This window comes from Diospyros lotus, chromosome 1 (genome assembly GCF_014633365.1).
Source record: "Diospyros lotus cultivar Yz01 chromosome 1, ASM1463336v1, whole genome shotgun sequence".
NCBI lineage: Eukaryota > Viridiplantae > Streptophyta > Magnoliopsida > Ericales > Ebenaceae > Diospyros > Diospyros lotus.
The window spans coordinates 40,734,501-40,754,927 of NC_068338.1; the positions used below are offsets into that span (position 1 = coordinate 40,734,501).

General features: G+C 33.8%; 3 protein-coding genes across 8 annotated transcripts in view; 2 read left to right on the top strand and 1 right to left on the bottom strand.

Annotated features, from left to right (window-relative positions):
- The window catches only part of LOC127790920 (THO complex subunit 1), a 54,762-nt gene extending 46,798 nt beyond the window's left edge, over positions 1-7,964 (top strand). Inside the window, exons 17-22 of one of the 6 annotated variants that reach the window (XM_052320673.1) lie at positions 916-982; positions 3,145-3,216; positions 3,367-3,417; positions 4,784-4,843; positions 4,932-5,081; positions 7,458-7,964. In XM_052320673.1, the coding sequence (XP_052176633.1) occupies positions 916-982; positions 3,145-3,216; positions 3,367-3,417; positions 4,784-4,843; positions 4,932-5,081; positions 7,458-7,706 (649 nt within the window). In that variant the 3' untranslated portion in view covers positions 7,707-7,964. The remainder of the gene's footprint in view (positions 1-915; positions 983-3,144; positions 3,217-3,366; positions 3,418-4,783; positions 4,844-4,931; positions 5,082-7,457) is intronic. The other 5 variants (XM_052320664.1, XM_052320659.1, XM_052320656.1 and 2 more) reach the window with 5 other exon arrangements.
- Positions 7,965-15,803: 7,839 nt separating this feature from the next.
- Positions 15,804-16,664, top strand: LOC127793706 (protein MIZU-KUSSEI 1). Its single transcript, XM_052324396.1, has one exon. It carries the CDS (start codon positions 15,804-15,806, stop codon positions 16,482-16,484), a length of 681 nt encoding a protein of 226 aa, XP_052180356.1. The 3' UTR covers positions 16,485-16,664.
- A 356-nt stretch (positions 16,665-17,020) lies between these two features.
- LOC127790954 (protein MAINTENANCE OF PSII UNDER HIGH LIGHT 1) lies at positions 17,021-20,189 on the bottom strand. Its single transcript, XM_052320693.1, has 3 exons — positions 19,777-20,189; positions 18,299-18,433; positions 17,021-17,578 (listed from the first exon to the last, which is right to left on the bottom strand). Exons 1-3 carry the CDS (start codon positions 19,990-19,992, stop codon positions 17,222-17,224), a joined length of 708 nt encoding a protein of 235 aa, XP_052176653.1. The 5' UTR covers positions 19,993-20,189; the 3' UTR covers positions 17,021-17,221.
- Positions 20,190-20,427: the final 238 nt, after the last annotated feature.

Here is a 20,427-nt window from a genome sequence, read left to right on the forward strand (position 1 = left end):
AATGCAAGTCATATACTAATGTAAACTTGTTCTGCTTTTTTTTTTTTTTTGTTTGTCTTATAAATTTTATAATTTCTTTTCACTACCTGTTACTTTTCAAACAGTTGAGAGACGTGTATCATGGAATATTTTTTTAAATAAATTATACATTATAAGTTTAAATAAGTTAAGAATCAATTGTGAAATATAAACAATGTAGATTAATATTTATAGTCCTCTCTTCTTTAAACTTTTTAAGTATCTTTCATTCCAAAACTTTTGACAATAATAGTTTTCTAGAATATAATAGTCAGAGCTTTTAAAAACACTTTATTTCTTTTATTTTAGTGCAAGTTATTTTCACACATGTGTGCGTGCACACGCACACATAAGATATCCATTTTCTTTGTAATGTCCTAATCTTTTCAATAGTTATCATGTTAGCATGATCACCTCATGCCATGTCCTATGCGCACGTCTGTGCTTGTAAGGGGCAGTCATTCATGTGTTTTGATAAAAGGATGTCTAAGGTGAAAGAATTACAACTGACATGCTTAATAGAAGATTTATATTGTCCTCCCCCAGTGATCTGCTTTCACAAGCCTTAGTTCAAGTTTTGCTTTGCATTGGATCATTCTGATATTATTAGTCTAAAATCATGTAGATTTTGCAAATATATGATGACTAGAAGGTCCAACCTGGGCCTTGCATTCCGTTTGTTATATTTCTGAATCACCATCTTTGAACCTAGTTGGAGTCCAAGAATTTTCTGGTTTATACAAGAATCTGATTTTCTACTGCATGACAGATCTTTCACACGAAGGGGGGGATAGAAACAGAAATATTAAAAGAATTAGAACTCTAGTGTTTAATTTGCTTCTGATTCCTTTTTTAAAAAAAATATAAAAAGATATTTCTTCTATTTCCTTTCTGCAGTAGGCCACGGTGGAGATTAGGAAACAAAGAACTCTCTCAGTTGTGGAAATGGGCAGATCAGAATCCTGTATGTTTTCTAATCTTTACACTTTGGCTGTTATTTGATCTATGGGTCTTTTTGCGACTGAAGAACAATGCTGCATGTACATCTTGGCTCTGGATTCACTTGGTTGTCTTGTATAGTGACTATGGGCATTTGGAGCTCGATATACTCTATTTTCTGATGTTCAGTAGGTCATCCAGCCTTAGATTTGCATTTGCATTTTGTGTGTGTGTGTGTTGTGCTTGTCCAAGGAGATGTTTGAGGCATGTTTGGAACGCAGTGATCTTCTGTGTTATGTGGAGGATCCACAAGGATGATCTACAAGGACCAAAAGTCCTTTCAATGGTGTAGATTTCAATTTATACTGTGAATTGTGAAGGGATCTATCCTATTCCTTTTTGCTTTTCCTTTTTTTTTTTGGGGGGGGCGGGCGGGGGGGGGGGGGGGGGGGGGGGGTAGAATTGAGAGAGGATTTTCTTTTCTCCCTGAAATCTTTCCTGCAGATCATAGATGCTTTACGCTTGTATTATTGCAAAATTTAAAATGAAATTAAGTTGTCAAATATTACAAAATCTAATAAATAATAAATGAAACAATTTGTGAAATCTTTTTGAAAGTCCTATTACAAATTGACCTACCCTTTTGCTTTTAATTCACCAAAATGCCACTCCGTTATTCTCCCTATGTCATGCAAGGGCCTAGATGAATAGAGTATATTTAGAATAAGTTCTATTTGGTACAAATGAGAGTCATTATAATGCAGCAGGTAATATTCTTGCTAGATGACAATAAAGGGACGGGGCAAGGGAAATTATAAGCATGCTTCTTTTTTAGTAAGTATTGTAGGCATGTTTAAACTAATAAATTATGAGAACGAAGACTGTGTAGGTTTCCAGACACTATCATGGGGTTAGCCTTTCTTTTTAATAAAGCGGAAACAAATTAATATAAAATGTTATGATTAGGAGCTCTTTTGACAACTCAAACAATGTTTACAAGTGCCAATTCTCTCAACTCCTCATCCGAAATTTAACCAAAACAACGGAAATAAGAAACTGAAATTGTAAGAACAAAATTAAATGAATGAAAACAGAAATGAAACATTCAAACCACAAACACAAGACAACAGTTTATCCTGGTTTGGATTGCTTGAAAGCAACCCTACATCCAGCCTTGAAATCACCTTGAGAGCAGCCTTTATCTTAATTAGAAACCGATCAGTACAACAGCATGATTGATCACTCTCTTCCTTTTCTATCCCACCCGAATACAATCTTCTTGGGGATTACAAGGAACTTTCTTGTACACAAGTCTTCCTCTCACACATTGCACTCGACATAGAGAATGAGAATGAATTCTGATGCACACACACCCCATGCCCTCTATTTATAATAGTGGGCGGATATCCCAATGAAGACTTTTAGATAATTACAGTTTAACCCCCAAACTATAACCAATTACAGATTCGGATATAAAACTCCTATTTAATTCTTCATTGGCCCTCAAATGCACTGCTTTTACTGATTTTATTATCTTATACTCGAAGACAACTTTTTTAACATAAAAAAAAGAATGTGACATTGACATATAATCTGTATGCAAAATGAACTAAAACCCTTTAGCAAAATTTTGATCTCCTACTAAGTCTGTCCGTAAAAGCAAAGGAAGATTTGTAAGAATTATCTGACATCCAGAAATGAAGAGTATGTGACAAAACTTATTTTAAGCCTAGTTGGAAAAACTAATAGAAGGTACAAAACCATAATGTTTTTATTTATCATTTGATCTCAAGTTATTCTCATAATACTGCAACGTGCTTCACGTCTAAAGTGATGGACATATGTCTTAATCAAAGTATTTGTCTGGGTATATGAGGTGTTTCTGCTTCCAAAAGATTAGAGAAGAAAACAAACATAATGCATGTTTAGGAGTGCTTGACAAGCTCCTGTGTGTTATATATGTGTCTGTTTGGGCACAGTACCTTCTTAGAAGCATCTATGCTTTTTAGTCATAATTACTCCATCCAATTTCATGAAGAGAAAAGATGTTTTAATCTCTAAACAACATACCCCTAGCAGATTTGGTATCTTTTACTTTCTTCTCTTTCTTTCCCGTCTTCATACTATTTCTTGGATAATTATAGATCCTATTCTAGTATCCTCATGCCTAGTTCTTTACATTTCCAGAATGCTTTAACTGATGCTCAACGAGTTCGCACTCCTGCTGTCACAGAATATTGGAAACCCTTGGCAGAAGATGTCAGTGCACCTACAATCCTCCATCAAAGTTAAACTAAAAATATAAAACTCCTTTCTGTCCTTTCTTTGAAAAGGGTTTTTGTTCTTATCCCCTTTCTATTTCTTTTTTTTTTTTTTTTTGAAATTTAGTAATGACATTAAATCCTGCAGATGGATGAATCAGCTGGGATAGAAGCAGAATATCACCACAAAAACAATCGGGTTAGTTTTGCTCTCTTTCTTTCCCTTCTTTAACCTTATGTTCAAATTTTATGTGACTGGTACGATGATAGTTTCCTGATTGTATTTGTTTCACTGACATATCTTATAACATGCCTCAAGAGGAAACCCTACTTCTACTTTTGTCCTTAATTCCTTTGAACTTTATGCCTTGTCAAGTAACAAAATTTCCATTTGTGTCCTCTGTAACAGTTGAAACTTTCATTTTCTACGGGACTAAAACAAAACATGGTGGAACCATAGTTCTAATATTTCCATGATACACAAGAAAGCACAGCAAGAATGGTATTTGACATAATAATTGGCTGTTTAATTAATTTATTAGGTCTCAATACATTTAGATATATTCATTCTTTTTTTTTGTTTTTGTTTGTTTATTCTCAAGTTCTTTATGTAGCTTTTGAAACTTTTCTGAGGTGTTTCATTTCTCACGCTAATTTAAACAGCACTAATGCAATGCTATTTTGATCCTACCGCAAGATGGATACTTATGGCTTTATTTTATGCTAGTGACTTGTTTGAGAGACTTAATTTCTTGGTACTTCAATGTTAACATAAAACATGTTTTAGTGCAACCATAACCCTGGCAAAATGATAATAAGCAACGTGAAGCTTATATACCCTATATATTCACGGAAAATTAACGTGGAAAGTTAAATGAATCTATAGATTTAGTTTGTATTAAATATTTAGCATAGGCAATTGATAAAAAAACATCCTTAGACCTGTTGAACATGATTTAAAATGGATCATATGTTGACGATTAAAGGGAAGTTGGATCCTTTGACATCAAAGTGGGGAAAAATGTGTCTGAATTTAGAGCCTGTATGACTATTTGGTGGCTCTAATTTAAGTTGTTAGGTTGATAAGTGAAGAGAATGATTCCAGCCCATGATATTGGTCTGTGCCATCACTGCCTTCCCCTCTGATCACACCATAACTTTTTGTAGCTGTGGAAGATCAAAAGTCAGTTACAATTGTTCTATCATGTATCCATCCTTCAATTTCCCTCACAAACCTCCATGTCTCTAAGCTGAAGCCTAGTAAGTATCATGTAACTGAGCTTAAGTAGTTTAATTTCATAATGATATTGTGTCTTTGATATTTGCTTCTTTGGAGAAGAGGCAATGGTAGTTTATGTTTTTCTCTTTGCATACTGAGATGGATGATTCTGACCAGGAGATATCCCAGATATTTCTTCCAAGTTATATGCCTTTGTGAAGGATGAATCACATCATTATCTTGTTCTAAATCCTTCCTCCTTGTTAATTATATTCTAATTATTGACCAGCATATTTCACAGCATGCACTTTCATTTGCACCAAAATTTTGTGCATTTATGGTGCAGGTTTATTGCTGGAAAGGTCTCCGATTTTCAGCTCGCCAGGACTTGGAAGGATTTTCCAGAGTATGATATATTTTTCCAGCAAGGCATTGATATCCAGTCGTGCATGGCAAAATTCCCTAGAATAAAGACTGATCCATCTTCCTTGCAGTTCACTGAATATGGTATTGAAGGGGTTGTGCCCCTTGAACTTTTGCCACCTGATGCGCGCTCCAAATACCAAACTAAACCTAGTGAGAGGTCTAAACGTGCTAAAAGGGAAGAAACAAAAGGTGCTGCAAACCAAGCAGAAGAATCTCAGGTACTTCATTGAAATTTGAGTTTTCTGATCTGTCTTAATTTTGAATGTTTACTTGTATTAATTTAAATGAAAACCTGCAAGTAGTGGAGTTTCTAATCTGCCCAATTCCATGTTTATAGTGTTTAGGGACACTCTTGGTGTATTACTTGGTTCTAAGTGTCCAAAAATTTGCTTCAACTACTTGTTGAGCAATTGTGGTACTTCAAATGGTGCAAGAGCCAATCCAAATCTATTATCATTGGTTGTGGGTCATGATAATGTGTTCGAGGCTGACCATGGCCGAAGTGATGGTGATGCATAATCTCTGTTATGGCCAAAATGGAGAAGTTTGTCATGACAACCCCACACTGAAATGCTGGTGTTGGGTAAAGTTGTTTGGTCTTATGGGTAAATTAACTTAAGCAACATTTTTGAATTAGGAAGTATAATATTCAAATGGTTTCTGAGTGACGACTAAACAAGAACATTGAGTCCAAAAGGGGGAGGGGGAGTTTGTCATCATTGAAGCACATGCAGGTATTTTTCGGAGAAGATGCATGGTATATTACTTGGTTCTAATGTTTTCTCTAGTTATCTCCATTTTCTATTTTGAAGTTTAAAAGCATGAACAACTAAAATCCCCTTCATAAAAAACCATAACTAGAAGCCCCATAACACTTTATATAAACTGCCATCTACAGAGAGAACAAAAACATAGCTAGATCATGTGGGAGAGACTGGAGACAATGAACAATAGAAGAGGAAAGCGTGGGTAACCAGGTGAGCCAGAGAGAAGGAGAAATCTTGTGAGAGGGTAACTTGTAGTCTCAATAAGATGGAGGGCTTTGTATGTATAGAGTGACGATCCTTATAATTATGTATTTTCTCTAAGGGTGTGTTTAGAATTTCATAAAACTCATCCATCCACCTTTCGTGGTTTCAAAAAAGCTAGAAAGCTTCACACTTAATTCTTCTTACCTTTGTAAGCCCCCTTTTTCCCCTTCTGTAGCAAATCCTTGAATGCTTTCTTAAGAAAAGAAAAAAGATAACATTTATCCAAACACCCACATGCTTTTTTCTTTTTCTTTTTTCATTCTTGGGTGGGGGAAGAAAGAGAATGAGCAAAACAAACTCTGGGATTTTTGGCTTAAAAAATGCATTTCTTCCTTGCATTTTAAGTTATGCTATTTTAGGTTAGCTCATAAAGACAATACAAAAAGATGGACAAGACTATTCTCCAGCTTTTTTCACCTTATTGGCGTTAATAGATCTTTTAGTGAAATTTGTTGTGATGGAGATGCCCATGATCTTATTGGCAAATGATGAGTTGTGTCCCTATTCAAAGAACCCAACAAAACGATCCCCCTTCTCTCTCTCTCTCTCCCCCCCCCCAATCTGCCTTGCCTCACCACCATTGCCTCCCACCACCACCACCTTCTCTCTTCTCCCCTCCCCCAAGATCCGTCCAGCCCTCACCACCATGCCCAAGTGCTTTAGTCCCAAACCCACAACCCCTTTCTCTCTTTTTCCACTCACCAAAAAACATCACCACTATAATCCACCACCTTTGATCTCAACCACCAGAATCCCCGCAGCCTCTTTCTGGATCACCTTTGGTGGGATTTAATTTTGCCTTTTGTTGTTGTTGCAATCTCTTTTTTCCCCCTGATAGTACAGGAACAGATTGACATTCAACTAATATTATCATATACATGAAGGTGTTATATATTGCGTACAACAACAAAACCGGACTTAATCTACTAGGTGGAGTTGTCCGCAATAATAAATCAGTGTTTGTTCATGTGTATGTATATATGCTATGCTGTTTGGGAGGAACGCGAGAAAATTTTCATCCTTAAAGCTGTGATTAGGGGAATGTCAAGACATTGATGGATGCCAGGAGGGTTTTTGATGAAATGTCTCAGAGGCATGTGGTTACCTAGACTTTTTAGCTTGATTGATTAAAATGACCTAATAAATTAAAAGTTTGTTTGCCGATGCAATTCATAATGCAGGAAAAATTTTACGTTGCTTACATATTTGATTGCCGGAACTCATAATTAGTTACTACACTCCTTCAAAGTCAACTTGCATGCGGCTGAATCCATCAACTGTAATGTGTTTTAGTGATCTACTTGTCGGGTTTGTGTTTTTCCAAGTCAAGACTCCAGCAGTTTGATAATTTTCCAAGCCAGACTCCAGAAGTTTGATGATATGCATGCAACCTTCGACAGTCATTTTTTATTTTGCTTTTTCACCATGTTACCAACGGTTGCTTCAGTTTCTCATAATCATAAGAAACTTAAAACTTGGGGCGCAGAAATTACCCATTTCAAACTCTTGTTTTCTTTTTCTTCTAATGCTTTTCACCCTCTCCGGTTTTTTCCTCCCTCCAAGATTGCGACGCCTGCAAGTGAGACTGACGGTGACGCAAGCAAAGCTGATCTCGAAGCCTCAGCAGCACCAATGGATACCGATGCAGCAATAACAACTGGCAGCGCATCTCAGGCTGGAACTCCGACCCCTGACGAACAGCATAAGCAAAGCTCTGATACAGATGGCCAAGAACCAGGCCAGATAGAAGCAGAAGCAGAGACAGGGGTGATAGATGGGGAAACAGATGCAGAGGTTGATTTGATACAGTAGGTTGAGAAACCCCGTTTAGTTCACTAATTACCTTGAGTTCAAACAGCTATGAATGATTAGAACCGATCACTGCTTATTAGAGCTGAATTGGTACTATTAAGCGACTGCTTTCAACAGATCTGTTGGTGTATCTAGGATTTAAGGTTGGGCATTACAAATTATCTGTGTTAATGTTTCCTTAACTAATTAATACTGTGTGTCTCGTGATTTTGGCGCTGTTATTGATTTTTGGCTAATGATGAGAACCTGTTATTATCATCCTTTAGATGTGCACTGGTTAAACACATTGAACACTTTCAATGGTGTCTATAATTTACGAATAGATATTTTTTTTACAAAAAATTGTGTACCTAAAATATCGCAAAATAAAATATTATAAACTGTGTTGGAAGGCATTTTTTTTTTTTTTGACCCTATGAGCATTATGAAGTCTATATTATTTTAAGTAATAATTGTATATAAAAGTTGTGTGCATGTGTATGTAAATATACAAGGAAAAAGAAAAATAGGCCTAATGCATAAATACACACTTAAAATTTTTACCTTTTTTTATTATACACCGTTAACCTTGCTTGGTTATCATTTTTACACCATATTAACCCTTAGCTAGTTTTGGAGGTGCGTTTATTATGCAATTGCTCTGATGTGGACATTAGGTGGGAAATGTGGTTTGCCAAAACTCTCCAAATGACAAATTCAACCTTCTTCACTAACCCAAGATTAATGATCTTGGCATCTTCTTGCACTAGTAAGATGTGAGGCTTGAGGTTGCACTGAACTTAACTTTGCATGCGAAGATGGCGTATACTCTTCAAATTAGGCCGAGTGTGTTTTCTGACTTCATCCTCAAATAACTCTTGACTTAACTTTTTAACCCGATCGACCAAACTACCATTTGAGGCATATTCCAGCCAGAAATTATACATTTGGACACCATTCTCATTGTTGATATCGTCCTCGAAACAGTGAATAATGTGGGGGACAAGATTGGAAAAGAGTCAACAGTGTTTTCTTATTCAAAAATGAGTCGACCCTATCAACTTCCACAAATTTGATGGCCATGATATTAGAAGGAAGGTTGTTCTTGTTTGAGCATTGATCTTGCAAGACATAGGCCACGCACACCACCTCGAAAACACCACTTCCCAGCTTTTCCTTCTCTGGTCCACTGCATCCTTGCTTTCCAATTTTTATGCCAACACCTTGTCATTTTTTCAATTTTGTCATTTGGAGAATTTCGATAATGCACATCTCTCGCCTAATATCCACATCAACAAACGTGCATAATAAATGTACCTCCAAAACTGGCCAAGAGTTAATATGGTGTGAAAATAATTAGTTTTAAGTGTATAAATAGAATTAAATATAATTAAAGATGCCACCATAAAAAAATAAAAAAATTAGATGTGTATTTATACATTCGACCAAGAAAAATATATGATTGCTGATGCACTACTCATTCCATCCCCTTCTTGGGGGAGAATCGGATACAGAGAAATGCATCATGGTTTTTTTGCCAGTGTAGATTAATTATTGTTAAATAAATTTTTTCAATCAATATTATTTGACCGTGTTTTTAATTTTATAGATAATATTCAGTGTTGTATTTAAAGTTTTGGGGCCTTGAATCGAAGTGTAAAAATAGGCCCCTCGAAACGTAGTGTACATTCAAATTTTATTTTTTTCATAATAAAGCATCAAAAAATAAATAAATATTTATATCATATTAAAGAATAAAATTAAATTTTTTCTAAATAATCAATTAAAAACTATTTTTTTTTGTAATTTTAGAGGCAAAAATATCAATCAAGTTTACATAATCAAGTTATTTGAGCATTTTTTTTTTCTCAATGAACAATATAGCAATCTATTCAATTTGTCTTGTGACATAATTGAACAGAGATAAGTTTTGATCAATTTCAACTTGGAGAAACTTCTTTCTGCAGACGCAACCTGTAATTGGTATAGTAAGCAAAATTCTGTAAACAACACAAGCATTTAGGAAACACTCATCCATTCTCATCAAATAGTTTACCATATCAATTGTTTTTTTTTTTTGTTTCTCCAGATAAAGAGTATTTCAAGACTGTCGACTCCGAAAACAAATCATCTCTATCAATATCAAAATGACCATTATGGGTCAAGAAATTTTCAAAATTCTTACAAAACCCGAGCAAAGGATCATCAACAACACACTTCAATCTTTTCAAATTAAACAAAAATCCAAATGTTTTCTCATATTTTTTAAATTATTCAAATTTAGTTTGAAGTAAAGAACGAGCTCGACCAATTATGAAGAGGAAATAATTTACTCTAAAAAAATCTTTTGCAAATTGTGTTACCTTATTAGTGCCATCCTCATCAAATTATTTCTTTTTTGAATTATGCATTTTTCTTGAAATATAACTTCAACTCCCATTTCATTTGTCATTTGTTTTGTTTCAACCATGGCCTTATCAAACCTAGATTCTCTATAGTCATCAAGAAACAAAAGAAGTCATTCTAAAAAACTGATAATAATATCAATATCCATATTTTTAACTTGAAGAAATTTAGTTGGAATGTTGATTGCATGCAACAACTTGTATCAAATTACTATGCCAAGTAAGAACTTTAAATTCTGAAGTTCATATGTTGCAAAAGACTCAGCTTTGCTCATTGTTTTAGGATTTTCACTAATATTTGTCAAGTCAAATAAAGCATATCTTATTTGTACAATTTGCTCTTTTATAGGTCTAACACTTTTAACATGACTTTTCTAACGTGTTTGTGACAATGGCCTAAGTGTAAGACTTTTCACATGATCTTTGAAAATTTTTCACAAGAAAACAATGTATAAATGCGTTGTATTACTCCAAAAAAATGACATAGCTTTAAATTAAGATTATGACAATCGCATGGAGTATAGAAAGTTCTCAGATTTATTTCAACTAGTTTTGTCTGTACACCTTTATGTCATATTAGACTTGTTGTCATATTCTTGACCTCTTATATCATCAATGTCAAGCTCAAGATTGGTCAACATATTTTTAAGCTCAATAAAAAGCCAAAGCCTTGATGTATCATCAACTTTCAAAAATTCTATCCAATATTTTTCTATTGTTGTAGAGTTAGTCGAATCATCAACATATCGTATTACAAGAGACATTTGTTATTTATGACTGGCATCTGAAGTATAATCTAATATGACTGAAAAATATAATTAAACTTTTCATCTCATTTGCTAACATTTGTATCAATTCATTTTGAATTTTAGGGCTTGGATATGTATATGAGTCTCATGTGCTTGAATACATCGAATGTGATATTTTATAATTAGATCAAACTCAACAATTATTTCAATCATTCCATATAAACCTTCTCACAATCTTTTCGAAATGCCAAGTTATGTTTTGCCAAACTTTGCATAACAGCTATTATCATTTTCAACACTTGTCTCAAGTGTTTTCTTTCTTTATTGATTTCAATCTGCACATTTTGATCAATTGTTTTATTTTTTCGCAATCTTGTTTCTAATTCAATCCAACTAGTCATGCAATCTATATACTACTTACTTGTTTCATGATTTTTAAGACTGTGACTCATATTATGCCAATCTTTGTATCCTTCATTTTTCAACTAACCAATTTTTACTCGTTGTTTTTTGAGTCTTAAACAACATGCAATAAAAACAAAAAATCCTATCCAAATGAACGGAATATATTAGCCATCTCCTATTATTTGTTTCTCCATTGGATAATATTCGTTTATATTGTAAAAATTCAAAATGTCTACCAGTATTATCTTTAGGAAACCAGACTCTACTAGCTCTTTTTGGACCATTCTCTACTAAGAAATTTATCATATTTTGGTCAATTTTATCTCAACACTCTCGATCATAAAAATTAATTAACAAATTTTCACGTTGAACATTGTCTTTTTCTTCCTTATTCAATTGATTCACATCAATATTTTCTTCTTATTTTTTCGCGTTCAATTCGTGGATATCAATGTGATTATCTTTGTTTTCATTCAATTCACCAAAGTTTCTTGTCCTTCCACCAAAGTTTTATCTAAGTTTTCAAATATTTTTTTCCTCTTTTTTATTTTGTTACTATTAAAATATTTAAACATATCACCAGCTTAGCATCGATCTAATGATTCTTCCATCTATTTCTTTTCCCTTTTTTGAGTTCAGACATATGTTTAGGAGACATGATTTCCTACTATTGTTTAAACCTAACAAAAGAAAAAAATATTATAACAATACATTACACGCTTAAGCAATAATAACGTTAAATTTAATTTATAAATTCTAAAAATCGTAAGAAAAATAAAAATCCATCAATAACCCAACAAGTCAAGAAGAATTCACAAATTCAAAAAACATGTCAACAACGATTTAATAATTTGCCAACAAGATAACAAGTTAACAACAATCTAAAAACGAGCACATAAAAGCCAACAAGGCAACGCCGTTCATTCATATGCCGACAAGGCAACAAGACAACAACAATCTAAAAAAAAAGTGTATAAATCCAAGAATAAATATTGCTTTATTTAACAATCTAAAATTAAAAACAATGATCAAATTAGAAAAGGAAAAAAACAATATTACTTTTTCAAATTCAAGTATCAATCCTAACAGTTGAAAAGGGGAAGAAGCAAGGTTGTTAAAATCAGGATTTTAAGTGAGATCGAAAAAGTGTCCATAAAATCGGATCGTAAAATCGAATCGTAAAATCGTAAGATTTTAGAGATAATTAAAAATACCCTTCAATTTTTGTAAATATATGTTTATAATAACATAATTTTGTAAAAAATAAATTAATATATTTTAATAACTTGATTATTCCTTATTATAGTTCAAAAGATGATACTTCCAAAATATAGTTCAAAAACTAGCAGGTTGGTATAGGCAATTTAGAGGCAAAATATAGGTAATTTAGAGATAAAATATATCTTAAAATTCTTTAGATGATTCTTTCAATGTTTTCCATTAAATTTATGTTGCATTTTTTTCTTGATTTAACATTGATTAAATCAAGTAAAATCCCAATTTGGGGTTTGGTGGTCCATTAATTAATTACTTGTTTGTCTTGATTTACTTATGCAATCAATGTTAAATCAAGTAAAAATTATAATTTAAATCAAGTAAATTGAAACTTATGCAATTAATGTTAGATGCTATGTGACATTGAAACTTATACAATCAATGTTAAATCAAGTTCCAATTTAGAGGTAAAATATAACAATTCATTGCATAAGTTCCAATGTCAGATGTTATGTGACATTGAGACGTTGGAAACATCCTCTAAATTGCAACTTAAATCAATGAAGGTCTTTGAATCGTAAAATCGTTTGGGAATCTCTAAAGCGTAAAATCGTATATGTAAAATCGAGATTTTATAGGATTTTATCCTAAATTGGATTTTACATGGGATTTGAATCGTTTAGCGGTCTTCAAATCGTAAAATCGTATACGTAAAATCGAGATTTTAACAACTATGGGAAGAAGCATGCAGCTCTTGTTCTTGTAAAAAAAAAAAAAAAACAAGAAATCTCATTTATTCACTCAAATTCAACACAAAAATAATGAAATTTATTCTATTCATTCAAACGAAACATATATAAAAATGCTATTAACACAAAAATTAAAACAAAAATTTTCGATCTTACAAATTAAGGCATTGTCACTTGAGGGGAGTTGAGCGCGATTATCATTTGATGAGAAAATAAAGTATTAAAATTGAGAAAAAATTGAACTATAAACTAAAGGAAAAGAAATCGTAAAAGAGAGATGAGCAGAAAAGACTAAAAAGGCCGAGAGGAAGAGACAGTCGAAATTGTCTAATTTGAGTGAAAGAATAATGGAGTAATGGGTCCATATTTGATTTGGTCATTTTGTTAGATTTGGGCTTGGATTCGGCTTACAAACTTGGATTGGAAATTAGAATTAAGTGATTCACATAATCGACCATTAGTTCACTCTTAAAATTAATTCAGATAACTTAATAATTTTGTTTTTTTAGATTTATGGGTCTCAAAAATAACAGAATTTTGGGTCTTGATGCAATTAGGGCTGGCAATGGTTTGGTTTGATTTCGATTTTTGCCAAAATTATTACCAAATCAAACTTAAATTACTAAAATCAAAACCAAATAATTACCAATTAGTTTTAAAAATTAAAAACCATAACCAAACCATTCGGTTTAGATTTTAATTATAGTTTTTTTAATTTAATCCATACCAACAAACAAAGACAAACTTTTGCAAATATCGTTCATAAAATTTTTTTAGAACTCCACAACAAACAAAGACACACTCTATGAGCAACTCAAATGAATACACTATTTCCAGCGCCAACTTCAATTTGGTGCCGAGGAGCTCTCCAACAAATACACTATTTTGGTGTTGGATACAATTTCTAATCACCAAATTTGGTGTTGAGTGAATTACTATTCACTCAACACCAATTTTTTTTAATTTTATTTTCAATTTTACCCCTCCTTGTATAATTTTAAAACAACTTAATCCCTTTATATCATTTATCACTTTTATTATATTTGTATATTTTGATTAATAATTAAAAATATAAATTAAATTGTTATAAAAAATATATACCAATGTAAATATTTTATTAAGATCTATAAAATGAGTATAATATTGAATATATTTTAAAATATTTAATTTATTTTATAAATACCATGTTAATATAAAATAAACTATTTTTATTTATGTATACGAAAGTTTTTATTTTAATAATTACTTAATAAAAAGAAAATATTCTTAAAATTCAAAAACTCAATAATATAATAAAAAACAAAAACATTTCTATTAACTTAAATTAAAAATACATGATGAAAATAAAAAAAATAAAAATAAAAACAACAACAACATCACTTAAAAATAAAATGCTTTCTATTCTTATATTATGTTAAGTTAAATAAATAAATTAATATTTATTAAATATTTATTTATAAAATATTTTTTAAAGATTCTCTTTTACACTAATTTAGTGTTAGACACTAGAGACAAGACCAATTTAATATTAAAAATTTTGGTGTAAAACACTCTTGGACACCAAATTAGCATTGGATTTAGTGTGTAACGTTAAAGTTGCTCTAATAAAGTTATATTTTTTTTGCATAAAATTACAAATTAATTTTAAACTTCTTGGATATAATTATTTGATTGATAAAAATAAAATAATTTAAGATTATGTTTTATTTTTATTTGTTAATTACTTTATAAATATTAAATATTTTATATATTTATAATGCATTAGTTAAAATACTTGTAAAAAAATACATTAGTCAATATATATATTATGTGTATATAATATATTAAATAAATAAATAAATATCTATTCTATATATGTATATTCGGTTCGATTTCGATTTGAATTTAGTGAAAATCATAACTAAATCATACCAATTGAAATAGTGTTCGATTTTTTTTTCAAATCAAACTATTATTCAGTTAAACGATTTTTAACTGTATTGATCGATTCGATTTTGATTCGGTTCCCCACAATTTCAATTGTAATTGTCATCCCTAAATACAACGCTCTTCAACCTAAGTGTAGGTCCGGCCTGACAAATATTACATAAAAATTATTTAAAAGATTACTGCAATGATGTGACAATTTCGAACTCTTTTTCACATCCATCCATGTTATATAAACAAAAAATAACTCCTAATGTTTGAATTCCATCCTCTTGAATAAATTAATTTATTTTGTACTAATTCTAATTTATTATCAAAACAAAATCATAAATTATAAGATATATTGTTGACTTACAATTTACAAATAACTAAAAATTGGTCTGTCTGTCAGTTGAAAATGATTCAGATTCATGCCATTGGGTGTGTGTGTGTGTATATATATATATATATAGCGAGAGAGAGAGAGAGAGAGAGAGAGAGAGAGCAAAGTCTTCTTGTTCTCCAAATTCATAATATAACAGGCTTGCATTTTCTCCATCTTTAAGAAGAAGAAAAAGAAGAAGAAGCATCAAAGAACGTGCTTCCCACCATTTCCAATTTCCTCTTCATATACACATACACCGCCACTGCCACCCCCATCACCACCAAGAACCAAATTCCTCCGACAAGATGCCGGCAACAAAGCCTGAACCACCTGCAGATGATCAGCCGCCGCCAACCCACAAGAAAAACAGGCCAACGGCCAGGCTTCTGCGGCGGTTCCGCTCAGTTTTCCGGTCGTTCCCGGTCATCAACCCGCCGTGCAGAATGGTGGCCATCGGAAACCACCACCACCCCCACGACAGCCTCATCCACGGCGGCGGAACCAAGATGACTGGAACTCTATTCGGGTCCAGGAAGTCCAGAGTAAACCTAGTGATCCAAGAGAAGCCCCGAAGCCTCCCCATTCTGATTCTCGAGCTCTCCATTCAAACCGGGAAGCTTCTGCAGGACATGGGAATGGGACTCGTCAGAATAGCTCTGGAGTGCGAAAAGGAGGCTGCGGCGTCGTCGAAGGCGAAGCCGTTGAAGCTGATGGAAGAGCCCATTTGGAGCATGTACTGCAACGGCCGGAAAACTGGGTACGCCGTGAGGAGGGAGCCAACGGACGACGACATGGGCGTGATGCAGCTGCTGAACGCGGTGTCGATGGGGGCCGGGGTGCTGCCGGCTGCTGCCGGCGGCGAGCTCACGTACATGCGCGCCTACTTTGAGCGCGTGGTTGGATCGAAGGACTCGGAGACATATTACATGATGAATCCGGAGGGCAACTCCGGTCCGGAGCTTAGCATCTTCTTCGTTAGGATCTGAAATGGCTGACTTGCAAATTGAAACGCGGAATTTTTATTTTTATATAGATCGTACTACAGAGAACGGATTATCTGTAAAAATTCTGTAAAGACGTGATTTTCTTTATGCTTGTTAATTATGCATTGTTTTATAGCTAGCTAGTAGAATATATATATATATATATATATATGGTGGGATTGGAGATGCTTTCAAATAAAAGTAAAGTTTCGAAGCTTTCTAATCTTTGCGGTTGAAAGTTTTTGAGGTCATTTTAATTAATTTTTATGGCAAATGAATGAATGAATTATAGGATTTGTTTCTGTATGTTTCATAACCAGTTCTCCTCTTTTAATTTGAACCATATTTTCTAGTTGAACATGATTAAAGGTCTTTTAATTTGTTTTGAAACCACTGTTTCCAACATTAAGCCTATTGATTTTAAGAAGACAAAACAGTAACTCCCTAAGCCTAAGCCTAGTCCTAATGATTATCGATGCTACCAAGAGATGGGTCGCCCCCTCCAGCTTTCTAGTTTCTACTCTTTGTACTAAAAGAAGAAACCAGAAATACTAAAAATTTTATTCCTACAATGCCCAACACGGGAACTCAAGAATATTTTGAACCATAAATACATGCATGTAGAATCAGTTAAAATATATAGCATGCAAACCATATATCGAAGGAAGCACCCTCAAGACTCGAGCGGGCTTCATTTTTTAACGAAAATCAGAGAGCTCTGATGTCCTTTGATTTCCAAGCTAAGAGAGTTCAGAAAATGCAGTTGGCTGATTTCCAGAACCAGCCTCAACCCCAGGAACTTCTGTAGGATTGCTTTCTGGCTGCAAAGAGACTGAAGTTTCAGTTTCTGGAGGGACTGAAGCTTGGACCATTTCTGGTGGTTTAAACTTATTGATATAGTAACTTAGCGACGGCCCAGAGTATTCCACCGTTTGCATCTCGGGTGGGCTTTTCCCAACTTGAAGGAGTATCGTCGAAGCTGCAGCAATGGAGACGAGGGCAATGCCAGCAGCAATGGCTGCTGTGTTCTCGGACCCAGTGGAAGAAGAACCAGAAGTTCCAGAGCTGATTGCACTTTCTGCCACGTAAACTGCAGGCTGCAAAAACAGCAATGACAATGATAGTAACTAATAACAATAACCGAATTTCAGATGCAACATTATGCTTTTGTTTTAGCCTTGTTGCCAGAAGCTGCCAAGGAGTGATTGATAATGAATGGATGATTTTGTCTACACATTCTCAAGAACTCATAGGTAATATATGGATGGCAAACTGTTATTAAAGGCTGTATTGGATGTTCCCAATTCCAGAGGCGACTAATCCATTAATCAACTCAAACCACATAATATCCTTCTCATACTCCAATTTTTTGTAACCAAGATAAATGATGATAGCTTCCTGGTCATTTTAAAGAAAGAAAGAAAGAGAGAGAGAAAGAGCAATACCATCTTGTTTAGAATTCATGATAAAAGATCCAACAATTTTTATGTTGGCTATTCGGCTACCTAAAGCTACCCTCCTCTTTTATCCGGACTTGAGACCATAATAAGAGTAGAAGGAATAACTTCAACACTAAAAATATTAAGGGGAGGCAGAGTTTAAAAAATGAAACAAAAAAAGAATCATAATATCATCTATTAAAATTCCCGTGACCTTTTGGATAGGGACACATATATGCATATATGTTTTCTATTCTTCTTCCACAGACACAAAAGAAGAGTTCTTCACTTTATTCGCCCTAATTTAGTGATTTCAACTTCTTCTTCTTTAGGATGTTGAAACATTGTCAATAAAAAAAAAAAAATGTAGATACTAACCTCAACGGAATATATGTTCGTTTGCCCTGCAGTGTCCTTCTCAACATAGCCTGTCCAACCTCGATTACGAGGCGGATATGTACCCACCAGTTTGGTTTTCTCTCCGGCTAACCATTCCATGCTCACCTTGCCGACCTGTTCTACCATAGCAACAAATCAGATGAGATCTACTGCAGAATAAAGCCAAGCATCCATCACCTCAAGCAAACTTTAAGAAAACTCATGGGTTAGCAAACAAGAAAAACTTAGGACTTTGCTAAACTAAAGATTAGCTCAGTGCATTGATTTGCATGAAAAAAAATAGGTTTACAACACTGACAATATGAAACTTATTATGATAATGATTTCACATCACCCCTTATTATGAAGTACACTAGGTTAGCAGAAAAGAATACCTAATAAAGTGCCACTTCATAAAGTTTTCGTTGAAGAATGTAGCCAACATTTCAATACAGTGGCTATGCAATCAAACTTGGTTCTGCCTGATAGCAGTTTTGGGGCATTATGGACCAAGATATGTAAAATTGCATAAGGATACAACAGAAATTAGAATATGGTTTGGCGCATTGGTATTCTGATGGAACGAAGGAAATAATTCCACAAGGCGTAAGCTGAAAAATAGGGAACTGAGAATTCACTCAAAAGGAAATAGACAACTGCTTGAATGACATAAGTTGTAGGTAATAAGGTATCTTGCAGTTGACTAATTTTTTATGTGGGAAAAAATTTCCTAAAATAAGAATGATAAAAAATGCCAAAGTCCCAATTTTGTGACCATTGATGATGAATTTGGCGGAAATTGATAGTATTAGGTCGACTGGCCAAAATCTATCACTCTCATTGCAACATAGCATGTATTGTTCACCTGCTGGAATGTGTTTATTTGTTGTAGTTATGCAAGACAATTAGTCACCAGTTTGGCACCATTCACGGTGCCAAACTCAGTCTTGAAGTATATATACATGTACACAAATATATGTGTGTGAGCCTGATAAGTAAATTATGAGGTAATGAGATAAACCCATCACTTAGACCTTCATCTTATTCATTTCCTTTCTGTAGTCTCTCTCTTAGACTACATGAGGTTGAAAATTCTAGGAGCTTTGAAGGGTCCTATAATTGTGAAACTTACTAAAGTATTCAGTTGAATTGAATACATGCGGTTACTGTAATTCATCCAATTTAAACCATCACTCCAAATTAGCAGTTTCTGTTGTTCCAATCTAGCAATTCTTTGGTTTAGGATCTTGTTTTACATATTTGGGTCATGTGGGGAATCTAATTGCACTAAGGAAGTGGGTTTACCCAACAGTAATTGAAGCTTGATACCAGCAAGTGGCAGTGAAATTTATTTCAAGAATTCCCGAAATATGTATTGTCTCGCTTGATCTCTTTTGCTTTTTATTTTATTTTTCCCGGGAACCAAACAAGAACAGAAACAATCAAACAATAAGGAGGAGGAGGAGGAGAAATCAGACCTCCTTGTCAGGGGCGCATTCTTCGACATTACAGTCATCAGAATCATCGGAGGAAGCTCGGATTCTGAAGAGGCTGAGACTCTGCTTCTGGTTCCTAGTAATAACCCTGGGATCTTCCTTGTTGAAGAAGAACAAGCGGCTGCTGGATGAGGCAACTGTGTAACAGTTGGCTGCTGATAACATGCTGCTAATGGCCGCTTGTGAAGCACAACCCATCTTTCTTTCTAGTTGGGCGGATAAAGCTCAATTATAGTAGGGATTCAACCACCCTTTCAATTTTCCTCTTCTTCTTCTTCTTCTATCGTCTTGTGGGTTCGTTCTCTTAAGAGGCACGGCTGTGTCAGGCAGAGAGAGAGAGAGAGAGAGAGAGAGGGAGAGTGATCTTTTTTGGTTGGTTAGAGGATTGGATGTTTTGTGGCCCTTCTTAGGCGACGTTGTTGAGGAAGCTGTCGCTTTTTCTCTTCTCCCTCCAAATGGCAAATTCTTCTTCTTTTTATAGGGTATTATTATTATTATGTAATGGTTTACATATATTATCTCGTTATATTCAGGTGATGGTATTATTAATATTTCCATCTCTTATATTTATATATAGAAAAATACTATTGGTACACTTATTTTATATATTTTGAGCTACATAAGGGGATATTA